Below are 14,732 nucleotides of genomic sequence, written 5' to 3' on the forward strand. Positions count from 1 at the left end.
AAATGCATACCTTAAGAGCTATGAACACTTGTTCAACACAGTAATGAAGATGAACAAGTGCCCATAGCTGCTCAGGTACACATTTTAGAGCCCATGCTTACTGTACATTTTTGGTCCATACTGCCACCTCTGAAAGTTTCCGACCCTATAATCTTAGCAAGAACAGTGCCAGTCTGTGTATTCCACTGTCAGAGCTTTCCAAACAATTTTCGCTTATAACTTTTGACTTGTTTGTTTCCGGAACAAGGTCCTTCGCCTCAGATTGATACATTTATCATTCTCCATCATCTCTGAAAGTCTGTAACATTATCACAGAATCACCCTGCACATATATACATACAAAGGGGATGATGCCTACAACTTCAATGCTCTGTAGTGTCGTTGGATTTCTGAACACAAATCCCTTTGAAGTTCTTTGGTGTAATTTTGAAACACCTTGTATATTAATAAGTTATATTACTTCCAACTCTTGCACACGTGAGAGCAAAAAGAGTAAAAGTTCCATTACCTGACAGGAATCTTTACCACCTCCTCTATATCCAGCACACATCATCTCATCATAAATCACAACATTGATTCCATTTGACTTGTGCCACCGTTCACATAATCTGTTGTCAATAACAGGAACATCAACTGCTTGAAGTGTCTTTGGTCTCAGTCGGGAACCTATAACAAAAATGCTTCAGTTAGGTTACTTTCAAGTCTATACCCTGTTTTTCTGAAATGATATAGTCCCATACAGTCTTTGTTGAACAACTCCAAGATAATACAAGAAAGATTAGCTAGCACATATTCTAATTAAATAATATAAGGAAAGAATAAATTTTGTAATTTTTTTATTTTTATTTTTGTTTTGTTCGTCATCTTATGTGTTTTGGGATCGTGGTGGGTTTCTTTTACTGTTATATTTAGCTTGTCCCCCTCCCTAAAACCCCTAATTTCCCGCAATTAACCCGTATTGTAGTTTTGGAGTGAGGTGTTATTGGCTTACTTATACGTATTTTCGCGTTTGTTGCCGTGTATATGTAGTGATATCATAGGCACCATATTGGAGACGCTTAGAATAGACATTTCCACCATATTGATGACATCATGGGTCAAAGCAGACGGGTGGAACCTGACGCTTCCGTTGACACAAAACTTTTATATATTGAGTCCTGAGTGAAGTATCTCAAACTCCATCTCTAGTAGGGCTACTGGTGAAAGCAACAACAGTATTTAGTATCTTTGCTGAAACATTCTACATGTGCATGACCACTGACCTGCCTGGTTCATCACTTCCCATCACCAGTTCCTCTGAAATGCACTGATAAGAATTGTTTCATTAATCAACTTGCAGTTCTACAATAGCCCTGGTCTGAACATTTCCTCATCCTTGCACGCTGCATGCAATACTCCACCAAATTTCTCTTTCTTTTCTATTGTTTCTTCCGATCCAACCCAGATTACATCCGTATCATTTACACACAGCAAAACTATTCTTAATTGATTCATGAATCACAAATGGGAAGTCTTACTGTCAGTATGTCTCCAATTATCTTGTCATTCACATGTTAATCCCTCATGTTCCTTTCTTGTGTTACTAAGTTTCTTTATAATCTTAAATATACTTGTTTTTATTATCATTTTGTGAGATCATCCAGGACAAAATAATATGTAGCCTTCTTCTTCTTAGAATGTGCACAATCAGTACTTCAACTGAAATCTTATAATAAGCGTCTCCATGCGGCTGAAACGCATAAGCATACTTTCAATAATTTGTGTCTCTTTTATTAGCCCTAACTGGAAATGGTATAATCCTGATGGGCAGGACTAAAAGAATTAGCCACTTGAGAGTTCTGCAAGAAACTTTCTTCACAGATGAATTACATTATCTGGGGGTCTCTCAAAGAGTCATGCATTTGCATCTCATATAATTAGTTCTGTGTGGTCATTCTGCTTTAAACTGTATTGGATGATTACTGCTAGATATTTGACAGTTCTTAATTCCAGTAATTAATTACCAATGTGTGACGAGGTAAGCTGGGACAATTGTAATTCCTCTCTTGTTTTGCCATCTCCCTCCTTAAATTCGTCATGTTACTTTTAACTTATTATCATTAACATACCTGAATATAATTTCCATTTCCGTAAAAGAGAAAGATTGGCCCTCAGTTTTAAAGTAAATAACACCAGAACTAATTTTGTGTTTAGTTTTATGTATATGATTTTCTAATTTATTTTGGTTATCCCTAGTTAGTAACTTTCATCATAGGGAGAAATCAGTGATTGTTTCGCAACTTAAATTCTATTGTTGACATATAAACAAATGTAAATTCCTGTAATAATTATAAACATTTGGAAGACGAAATGCTAGTAATCTTAAAGTATCTCTTTGGCTCTATTCTAAAACATGTTAGCGAAACCAGCCCTTCATTAATTCCAAAGTAACCAACAGTTTTGCAAAAGTATTGTTTGCGTAAATGTATTCGTTAATTTCATGATTTAAACAAATGATTCGTCCTAAACTTCGTAGTAGAAGAAACTGTTAAAAAGACGCAATTTTTCGGTGTATTCAGTTAATTTGATGGGTTAATCTGTAATTGTAATTTCTGTAAATTTAACATCGAACAAAGTGTAGTTTCAGCACCTATTACTGTGATGATATCTAAAGGCCCAATTTTTTGTCACGAGACAGTCCGTCCACGGCCAAGTTTCAGACGAGTAACCTGTGCTGGTTATAACAACAACAATGCTTCAAATTAACTGTGGAACAAGTGTTAAACAATTAGGCCGTGGGTAAAAACAGTGACAGTGTCTGCTTCATACGTGCCTGGTTATTCTTCAAGAACTGTGAACTTTGTGGTTAAGTTTTACTGCTTGTAGCTGTTCAGCAGTAAACTATCGTAGCAGTATGTGGAGTTTCGCCTGCTAGCTATTAATGAGGCTAATCAAAAGTTAAACAGTAGTGCCCTGGCCATATAACTGTGTTTTCTTTGGGGGTCGGCTACATCATTTAACCCTTTCGTGGTTGATTGGTCATGTATGTCCCACTAACTTCGAGCGCCAGTTCGAGTGTCGGGATATATGTTACCCAGCTCTGCACGGTGCTGCCATCTAGGGACGACTGTACTGAACCTAAGAAAAAAATTGGGACTGCACTGCAAAGGCAATAGAGAAGATGTGACTACTTTTCATGGAGGTAAGAATAGAGGGAGACGCCGTGACGTCACAGCTGTGAAGCCATGGAGGTAAGAATAAGGGGAGATGGCGCTACGTATCCCAGCCGTACTACGTTTTGAAGCCATGGGGGCGTGGCTCGCTGCCATGACACTCTGACCAAAACATTGCCAGTGTGCTATAGCGCTGCGTGTATTACAGTCGCTAATTGCACCATATACGCATGTAACGTCATCAGATTGGTTGTTTCAAAGTTTTTGTTTAAAATAAAATCTCGTAAAGGCGAAATTCTGCATTTCTTCTGATTAAAAATAGTTTTTAATGTAATATTATGAATAGCTAGCCTTCAATGTAAACGATACAATTTTGTTAATTCAGTAATAAACGTGTATCACAAACTAAATAATAGAAACTGAAAACTAAGTTAGCTATACCCTCCCTCCAAAGCCCCATAAATACATCTTGTTTGTAATACGTACTGGGACATTTCAGTTACGTTACACTACTGGGAAACACTGTTCATTACCACCAATATTTACTGAAATACGGTACAAAGAATGGCAAATCTACACAGTGTCCTGTTTAGGCCTATACTTTACGCCAGTTAATGTAGTGTTAGCTTTTAATTTGGTACATGATGAAGACAAAGTGAGTTACTCAACACTTCGATTATCGACGATACGTGCGTATTATACTGAAACGTGAACTTGAAAACTAAGAATTTAATTCTTTGAATTAACATACCTTTTGCAAATGTTTTGGGTGTGTAGGGAAAACTGATGGTACAGCATTTTCTCAGAGCCTTACTGTTGAAAGGGAGATTCGGTCTAAGTCCTCTTCTCGGAAATTCTGAGAACACATAGTGCTCCATTTAGACGCACGCCAATTCTTCCTCCTCACGGCATTCTCCCACAGAGCTTTCCGACTTTCATTTTTAGGAAATCTAAAATCATACAGGAGAAAACCACGCTATAGTACAAGTACCGATGTAGCACACGTTCATTCACAGTGAAGTTGTAAAATCACACTTAACGAGACAACTTACACATAAAATGTTATTCCCTTCGATTTCGCATCACAATCAGAACGATTCGTACATCCGAACACCACACAAGTCACCATAATAGTTCAAAATACTTCCAAAAGCGAGCGATAAGCCTATGCACACAAGCTTACAGCAGCAATGTTTTGGTCGGATTGAGATGGCTACCCCCGGCTTCACATAGCTTCACAGCTGTGACGTCACGGCGTCTCCCTTTATTCTTACCTCCATGTGTGAAGCTATGTGAAGCCGGGGGTAGCCATCTCAATCCGACCAAAACATTGCTGCTGCAAGCTTGTGTGCATAGGCTTATCGCTTGCTTTTGGAAGTATTTTGAACTATTATGGTGACTTGTGTGGTGTTCGGATGTACGAATCGTTCTGATTGTGATGCGAAATCGAAGGGAAAAACATTTTATGTGTAAGTTGTCTCGTTAAGTGTGATTTTACAACTTCATTGTAAATGAACGTGTGCTACATCGGTACTTGTACAATAGCGTGGTTTTCTCCTGTATGATTTTAGATTTCCTAAAAATGAAAGTCGGAAAGCTCTGTGGGAGAATGCCGTGAGGAGGAAGAATTGGCGTGCGTCTAAATGGAGCACTATATGTTCTCAGCATTTCCGAGAAGAGGACTTACACCGAATCTCCCTTTCAACAGTAAGGCTCTGAGAAAATGCTGTACCATCAGTTTTCCCTACACTCCCCAAACATTTGCAAAAGGTATGTTAATTCAAAGAATTAAATTCTTAGTTTTCAAGTTCACGTTTCAGTATAATACGTACGTATCGTCGATAATCGAAGTGTTGAGTAACTCACTTTGTCTTCATTATGTACCAAATTAAAAGCTAACACTACATTAACTGGCGTAAAGTATAGGCCTAAACAGGACACTGTGTAGATTTGCCATTCTTTGTACCGTATTTCAGTAAATATTGGTGGTAATGAACAGTGTTTCCCAGTAGTGTAACGTAACTGAAATGTCCCAGTACGTATTACAAACGAGATGTATTTATGGGGCTTTGGAGGGAGGGTATAGCTAACTTAGATTTCAGTTTCTATTATTTAGTTTGTGATACACGTTTATTACTGAATTAACAAAATTGTATCGTTTACATTGAAGGCTAGCTATTCGTAATGTTACATTAAAAACTATTTTTAATCAGAAGAAACGCAGAATTTCGCCTTTACGAGATTTTATTTTAAACAAAAACTTCGAAACAACCAATCTGATGACGTTACATGCGTATATGGTGCAATTAGCGACTGTAATACACGCAGCGCTATAGCACACTGGCAATGTTTTGGTCAGTGTGTCATGACAGCGAGCCACGCCCCCATGGCTTCAAAACGTAGTACGGCTGGGATACGTAGCGCCATCTCCCCTTATTCTTACCTCCATGCTACTTTTGTTGACTGCTGTGTATATATGGCCGCTGCAACGCCACTTATTTGTGTCATTCTTCAGTTTTCATCATTTCTCACTTTCCAGCGATGTCTGAAGTAAGTAATTCATCTTATTATTAACTTAATAATCATTTTTAGTGCAAATACAGTGTGGAATGTACTTCTCAGCGACCGTACTATCTTATAATCGAAATAAAATTAGTGGGACAAATGTGTCCCAGGAGACATTATTTGTAAAGATTAGCAAGACAATTGATTAATGGGTATTCATCCAGGAAAAAGAGGGGATCAATGCCTACTTTCTTCCCAGCAAAGGGAGGAGTCTCTAGTGTGCCAGATGACGTCCGGCTCGTGAACGTAGGCAAACATGTACCGAAAGACAGTGGCACGAGGAAGCGATGCAAATTCTGCAGCACAAGCTCTAAAGAGAAGAGAACAAAAGTTGTTTGCACTGCTTGTGGTGTACCACTATGTTTTTTCAAGTTTCATGGCATGTAAAGTTTTGTAAGTACTGATCATGTATCATGAAAACTGAAATATAATGAATATTTTTTACAGTGGCTGTACACAAATAAAAATATTACATGCATGTATAATTTGTAGTTATTTTATTCTCTGCAAAATCCTGTTTATGGCTAAAAAAATAAAATTACGAAATCAGTCAGTCAGCAGAAAAGGTATCTTGCGTTGGTTCATGGGACATGTGTGTCCCACCTCCTGTTGTGAAAAAAATGGAGAACTTAAAAAATATGTTGGTGGTGAAAATATAATAATGGGACTGAAAAGAAACTGTTATCACCTTAATACTTTAAAAATCTGTAAAAAATGAATTTTATCCATGAAAGGGTTAAAGTAGTCAGTGTCGGAATCCACAAATCCCATTTTTCAGCCAGTGTAGCAACGCAGTACGTCGATACCGAGGACAACAAAGTAAATAAATAAAGCAGGTGGAACCGCTACATGTGGTGCCTTCGCGAGTGAAGATAGGACTCGTGGACTTTGAAAAGTGAAATCAAGAGCGGTTTCCAGTGCAGCGGTGCAATCGCATCAGCGCTGGGGTTTGAAGAAGGTGCAGCAGCCAATCAGCGATCGGGTTCCATGGAAGCAACCAATTAGCACGCGGGTACACACAGCTGACCCGAGGTAAACACCTCGCCGAAAGAATTACAACTTGCCGGCGCACGGCGTACACACAGCCGCAGCCGTACAGTGGGTGGACTGAGAGGGCAGAGTAGCAGCAGACGAGTAATTTAAAACAAGGTATTTCATTGCGAAAGCTGTTTTGTACGTAGCAGTACATAATGAGTGACTTTAATGTACAAAGCAGTGTGACTGAGAACTAAGTAGTAGAGGTTTCTGACTGTAAGTGTAGTGATGATAGATACGACGAACCCATTAGTGATGAAAATGAGGTATTTGAATTTATTGTGGATAATGATGCCAATGCTTTAAGTAACGAAAGATTTGTTGTGTGAACAAGATCACATGGTAAGTAAAAAGAAAGTGTGTCAACCTGTAAGAACAGCAAGCGTAGATTTCATAGGAAATTTTGAATATATGAATAACACAGGGGGTATAGTAGTAATGCATGTTTCTGGAATAAAAATTATTGGTGCTACTGGTAAGCTATCATGGTGTGATACGAGATATACTATTAAATGTAGAATTGGTAGAACAGCTGTTGAAATACAATTTCTTGGTAATTCAAAATCTCAGCTTTGTTGTTATATTTGGGACTAAATTCTTGTGCAATTAGCAAGTAGGGGGTTCAAAAAAATTGGTACCATGATTAATGACTTTCTGTAAATCAAAGAGGTAAGGTGAACTGAAAATGAAAGAAGTAATGAGCTCATGTGTGAAATCAGTATAATTTGGTGAAGTAGCAGAGACAATTGTGCAGTAAAAACTATCTTAAATACTAGATATTAATATTAATTGTGGTGTAATAGAAGTGTGTGTGTTCAGTGCAGTCAGGATATTGAGAAAACTATCTGCCTGTAGAAGTGTCATGGTATGGCCTTTTCTAACATTAAGGACTTAAAACATTAAACAAAGCTGCCTGGAGTAATGTCTGTGGAATGTATTAGTAAGATTTGTAAGTATGTTGCCCTTCCGGCTAGAATGCAGTGAAATAGTAGTTTGTCTAAGTGATAATTTTGTCTGATCAGTAATAAGAGTTAATTTAGCCTTAACATAAGGATCTGTTATCGTGGAGTGTTTTTCAGTAGAATCAATTTTGCATTAGATAAGCAGAGCAGGTGTTAATTGGATAATGAAATAATAAAACAATGAATAAAGTTAGCGTCCTAATGGTTAGAGAGCCTGCCTCTGCAGTAGGGATATTTTTTGAGAATACACTCCTCTAGCTAACAATGTAAGAAAGGTAAGTGAAATAATGGAGCTGAGAGACATGATTTATACAAAAGATAACTGTATACTAACAAATATGGTGCAACTGTATTGATGCTCTAATTTTGAACACTGGGATGAAGAGCAATAATTTTGCTGATTAACTGATAACTGCGGTGCTAGACTGATGCGAATATTCTGACAGGGTAACTATTTGGTAACATTTTGTGACATTGTGAGGATTTAATTTTCTGGTTTGAATAAGAGTAGTGCTCAGTTGGGAAATACGGAAGCGTCCGATCCCACCCGTCTGCTGTGACCCATGACGTCACAAATATGGCGGAAACAAAAACAAACACACACACTTTCCACAAGAAGCCTAATGACATTAACGGGACAAGCGCGGGAAATGGGGTGTTTTGGGTGGGGGGTAAACTAAATATAAACAAATTTAGACGCCTTGCGTAGCTACAACGTGTAAGTGAAGACAGCCATGCATGAATACCCACCCACCTCCCCAGGGGTCGTAACCCCTGCAACCCATAGAAGATAAAGATGCTTCAGTAGCTGATAAGTGTTTTTTGCCTTTTTTAAAAAAAATCTCACGGGATAGAACGAACAGATCAGAAAGATAAATATAATAAACTAAAACAGAAATTCGAGGAAACAGATAATTAAAATAAGTAATAAGTGTTTTTAAATTTTAAAAAAATCTCACGAGATAGAACGAACAGATCAGAAAAGTAAATAAAATAAGATAAAACAGAACTCGAGACAGCCTTACTCAAACCAAACTCCGCGCCGTCATGACGTCACACACAACACCGTTACGTCATGGGTCAAAGCCTACGCGTGGGATCGGACGCTTCTGTCGACCCCTCAGTTGAATAGAGAAATAGGGCAATGATTTTGTACAACTTCCATGCCCTTTATTTTGAGCTGAACAGTAATTTATGTAATGGTGACTCTCTTTTTTTTTTTTTTTCGTAATGTAATGCTTAGTAAATCTGTGCTACTGCACAGCTTGAGTTTTTGTGGAAACGAAAGTCTTGAAAGTTTAACCAGTGTCAGACAGTTATGCCTTAGAGTAATGTCTTGTAGTGTAATGTGCACTTGCTTTGAAATTTTTTTTTTTACTCCACACCTTTCGTACTACAGTCAATTTTAGTGTTAATTATTTTAATATTATGAGAACTATATAATGTATGTATGATGTAATGACAATCATTTGCCATTACTGAAACATTTTTTTCTTAGACTTAAGTTAGAAGCATGTGTACTAAAGTAGGGCATTTTGTCTCGTGTTTACATGTACTGTGGTGGAGGAGAATCATCTCAAAGGGAGCTGATCACAGTGCCTTTCCTAACTGCCACTTGGACCTGTTGAAGGCATCAACAGATGGGTGAAAGTGTTGGAGCTTATTGAAAAAGGGAAAGTGCTTGTGAACACTGACCAAGTGAACTGCAATGTGCAGTGTAATGTAACTTTGTTTACCACTCATGAGGATTTATTTTGTTTAGCAAGACAGGACTTGTACAAAGTGGTAGGTTTTTTAAAATGTAATCCTTGTTTAACCCAAAAAAGGACATATCTTATGATGATGGATAAATTTTGATAAAAGTATAACTTGTAGATATTTTGTGATGTGTATGAAAATATTTTGTATGGAAAACGTAGCTGTCGATCTATGACTACATCATTTAAAGTAGTCAGTGTCGGAATCCACAAACCCCATTTTTCAGCCAGTGCAGCAATGCAGTACGTCGACACAGAGGACAACAAATGAAATAAATAAAGCAGGTGGAAATGCCACAAATGGTGTAGGCTAGTAATAACAAGCTTTTCTGCGTATTTATGTACAAAGCATTGCATTTGTTTATACTGAGGATCAATTGCCAGTACTTGCAGCAAGCACTGATCTTCTGCAGGCATTTTTGCATTTTGCTGCACTGTTCCTAGAAGCACAACTTTCATAAATACAACAGAATTATCTGTGAGCACCCTAACTGAGTTTGATATTATCTGCCTAGTACTTTATACATATTGTGAACAGAAAGCCTAATCATTACTTTCCTGGAGAGCTACTTTCACATCTGACAATTAAGTCTCATTGAGACCAGCATACAGAGTTATAGTTCCTAATAATTGTTTAACACAGTCACAAAGCTAGTTGGATATTCTTTAATCTCAGATTTGGTTCACTAAGCAGCAGTGTCAAACAGTATTAAGTGGCTTCCAGAGACCAAAGAACATGGCACTGACCTTCGTGCTGGAATATATGGCTTTCTGGACCTCACGGATAAACAAAAAAAACTTTTTTCACATGTATGATACTTGCAGAATCTGGAGGAAAAAATGTCTCCAAAAAGATCATAATGTTTGATTATAAAACATATTCCATTTTGTACGACAGATTAAGATCAGCAGAAGGGCATATAGCTCTGTGCATTTGTGCCATGATCCTTCTTGAAAATGATGACCTGCACCTTTTTCTGAATACTTGGAATGTTTCATTGCTACAGTGACCTCAAATAAACTGCTGCTGCTAGAAGAGGGAACATTGTCTTTCAGATCCAGCAGCATTTTCTCTATTGAGAAATTTCATGTCATATCTGCAAAAACTTGTCCCTGTGTCTGATGGTAATAATCACATGATGATGGATGAAGGGAACCATAGGATGATGTTCTTCAGTGAAACAATTTCAGAAAATGGGACTCAGTATGTGATACAGCCCTCACTATGTCATCATAGCTCATTTGGGTCTGTTCACTGGCTTTACAAAGTAATGAGACTGATTAGTGTTCTGCAGTAGTTTATTAGTCAGCATATTACTTTCAAATTCGATGAGTGATTCTTACACTACTCTTATTTATCTCATTGTGATTTTGTTCAACATTTGTCAGCTTGGAATTTAGATTTCTTTAAATCTGTCATGAAGCTGTCTTTCATATCTTAGTAGCTTTTTAAGGTGGCAAATGAACCAAAATGACTTTCCCATTAATCAGTCTTGCTTGGCATACACCTGTATAACATAGACTCTTGAACATACAGTGTGAGATGAATTTTGATGCTGGTTGCTCAGGTAATCAGATTTATCTGCATTGGGACACTTACAAAGCAGAAATACATTTCTGCCTGTCTTAATATCACTTTCAACACTTTAAAATCACTAATGATATGACTGCATTATGGTCACCAATTCTCTTCTCTATGTTAGCTGAAGCAAAAAGTTTGTTCTGTCACCACAAAACCTAAGATGTTGTCATTGTAAGTCAGTTCTCCGTATAACTTCTAGAGGCAGTTTTCAGATATGATATTTAATACATCGTCACGTAAATCCCTGTCTTTAATTTTAGTGGCTTTTTAATCTTGCAAATCTCCCAGTCTATAGATATTCCAAAACAATGCCTAGCTAATTTACATGCTGTTTTCTCCAAGTTGCCATTAGGTTCGTTTGAGCAGTTGCCAGAGAACGCCAGACACCATGCCGTATTGCACAGGTGCAGCTCTGATGATCTGGGCAGCCCATGCTTGGTGCTTGCTCTGGTCATATGCTTTTTGTTGCATTTCTGTGTGAAATTTCGTGTGGTGGGGCATCATGCGACAATGTGCAGCCCTGCAGCATGTTGTTAAGAGGAACTAGGGAGTTCTACCTGGAGCAATTGTTTTATCAATTCTACCCAGGTAAGGAATGCAAATGAGGAAGCAGTTCTTGATGTATTATTCATTTCAAAACTAGACTCTACAGCTCAGAGTACCATAACATTTTGCTATGTGGTAACTTTGACAGATTCCTTTTTTAATTCGTATTCTGCAGTATTGTTATGAAGCATTTGCAATGATGTTTACATCTACACAGCACTGAAAAATGCTAGTAAGAAGGAATACAAATTTCTTGCAACAAACAAAAGAAAGGAAAACAGTTCCTTGTGTAGCTTACACCAGAATAAATGGCAATAAATTTCATGACTATTTCAAAATGAGTTAAAAATTAACAAGGTTGCCTGTGAGGCAAAGAAATTGTACAACTGACAGTTTCTATTCTACTCTAGAAATAAATATAAAGCCATGTGGGGAGTTAAAATGATAAAATACGCCTGTCTAAAATTTTGCATAGAATGGCATTCTATAAATTTAAGACGTAAACACAATTTAAGAAATAGCTTAAGGCCTAGAGGAAGTACTAAACAAGTGTCTTGTGATCGAAAAACACTGTTTAACAGAAGGCATATTTGTAAAATTCTGCTACTGCTGTCAATATATTTGAAACAAAATATTTAGTTCAAAACTACTGACCAAATTTGCCAGCTTAGTCAACTTCTAGTCAATGTTCGTACGTATATAGCATTAAGAGATGTCACAGTGTCATAAAAGAAACAGGACATCAGAGACTATTCCAGTAGCATCGGAATTTCATAAGCCATAATGAAATGCTTCATTCCGTGCTAATTGCACATTTCTACGTCCAGATGCACTCTGAAGTACCTGATATTGAGCTTTTCTATTTGGTTTTTGGGATATCAGTTTTCTTGGAGGTGCAATACAGTATTCTCATGTTTGATTCTTTATTATGGTATAATGTTGTTCATCCCAGAAAATGAAAATTTGCACTTGAAATTGAACGAAGTTGAAAGTAGCCAGTAGTGCAGAATGAAACACTCAGTTTAAAATAAACTGTCTCAGTTGAAAAAATTGATAGAAGTAAATTTCTCTACAAAACTGACAGAAATAGCTTCATTAAGACATTAATAGTTGATTGCTAATAATGTGGAAATAATATAAAATCAGAAAATTGAAACTAGTAACTTATTTTAGTTTTTCACGAATATGAGAATGTATATTAATTCACTTGATGGCTCCCTGCCACAGAAATCTGTTTTGTTTTCATTTGACACGGAGCTGTAAATGAAGAGAGACCAGCACTTTCCCAAAACATATACACAGGTCACGTGGAGAATGACCCCTTTACAATAACTCTGCTTGCTCTGCACATGCGTGAATCTGGCAGCTTGGGCGTGCCAGAAAAAGTATTCTGGGTAGCATCTGGCTACTTACTGCTACTGATCATACAGCAAACAGCCACACTTCAGGTAGCCATAAGTGGGAGAAGGCACTGCTCATATGCGAATCCAGCTCTACGCATGCACACGAGCCCGCTGCCAACTGCTCAAACAAACCTATTATTGCATCCAAGACAGGTGACCAATAAAAACAATAGTCTAAAATGTTTGTCCTATGGTATATCTTCATTTGGAATTGGCAATAATGTCATTATAAACGACTGATACCAAACTCATCTCTTTCACTATGGTACTTAATCAGTAATTGGAATTATGGAAGGATTTCATAACCCCACAGAGCTTATACTTCTATTCATATATATTTCTTAAATCATTTATCCACCCTTCTTACTAAAATTAATTATGAATTTATTTTTATTGTATATCACTTTCCCTTTTTCTCTTTCCGTGCTCTCTTTTCCTCTCTCATTGTTTGTTGGTTTGTAGGTTATCACCGACCATTGGAAACCAGTCTGTATCTAATTACATTCTTTTCAATTGTTCTTAAAAGTAATGCCATTATTAAAATTTTGTAAGTAAGCAGACATATCAAATTGTTTTTGCAAGTTTACCTGCTACTCGCTAGGTCCTCTCCAAATTGTTGTAAATAAGAATAGCAAACTGTAACTCATTATTTATTGTCAACTTATATTGTAAAAAAATCATTTTAGTTGGTGGCAACATGTTTTAGCACAGGGTGAGCTCACAGCAAAAGCATTAAGTGGTGTGTCCAGAGACCGTTGCCGCAATACACACACACACACACACACACACACACACACACACACACACACACACACACACACACACACACGCTGCACTTCAATTATAATTAAAGTACAGCTTCACACAGAGGTCCAGTGTGGGCTGTAATTATCATATGTCGGAGAAACTTGGTAAGCATTCTAATGCATTAATGTTGAACTGATTTAAGTTGAAAACAAATAGTTCCAATTTTGCACATCAGGTGCAAATCTGGTGCTGTGATTGCAATAAAGATGTATAGAAACATTTCTGTGTGTAATGGATTAGGAACAGAATGTGGGCAGAAAATCTCAAACAAATGAGAATGGCATAGTGTTGATTTTCATTATTATCTGCTGCTTGGATAATTTGTTCAGTATGAGCACCAAAGATGTTGACCACATGCTGTACAGTATTATTAACTGCTGCTTGCATAAATTGTAGAATATGAGCACCTGAGACATCGACCCAATACCATACAACATTTGTATTGCATCTGGAGGCCGAAGTTTGAACAATTTTTTTTTCCAATGTAAATCTGTTATGGGGGAGGGGTTTAATTTAGACATCTTGAAACATTATTTAAATGCTTCATTTTCATCAGAGGTACTAGTAAGGTGTACTGGCATGTACCATCACAAATTCTCAAAAAAGTCACAAAGCTGCTAAGTTACGGTGATACTGTAATGTTCCTTCCAGATCTGAATCTTAGAAAATGAATCACTAGCTCATATAAAAATTATAGTGAAGAGAATCGTGCATACCCTCAGTGAAGGAACTGTCGAAGCAACTCCCTGAACTGAAACAGACGAATCATCAATCATTATTCCCAGACATGGGACTGAAACTAATCTTTCTGCATGTCAGGCCAGTGCCTCCACCAGAGCACCACATCACTCATTATAAGGACATATTTGTAGAGGAATATCAGGTACACACTCGTACAAAACTAATGATTACTGTGCTGCTAG

The 14,732-nt window shown here is 37.3% G+C and overlaps 1 protein-coding gene across 1 annotated transcript in view; it reads right to left on the reverse strand.

The window, feature by feature from the left end:
• The window catches only part of LOC124555565 (proclotting enzyme), a 431,375-nt gene that overhangs the window by 7,386 nt on the left and 409,257 nt on the right, over window positions 1-14,732 (reverse strand). The window contains exon 9 of the mRNA XM_047129523.1: window positions 509-666. Coding sequence (XP_046985479.1) covers window positions 509-666 — 158 coding nt within the window. The remainder of the gene's footprint in view (window positions 1-508; window positions 667-14,732) is intronic.

Source organism: Schistocerca americana, chromosome X (assembly GCF_021461395.2).
Source record: "Schistocerca americana isolate TAMUIC-IGC-003095 chromosome X, iqSchAmer2.1, whole genome shotgun sequence".
Classification (NCBI taxonomy): domain Eukaryota; kingdom Metazoa; phylum Arthropoda; class Insecta; order Orthoptera; family Acrididae; genus Schistocerca; species Schistocerca americana.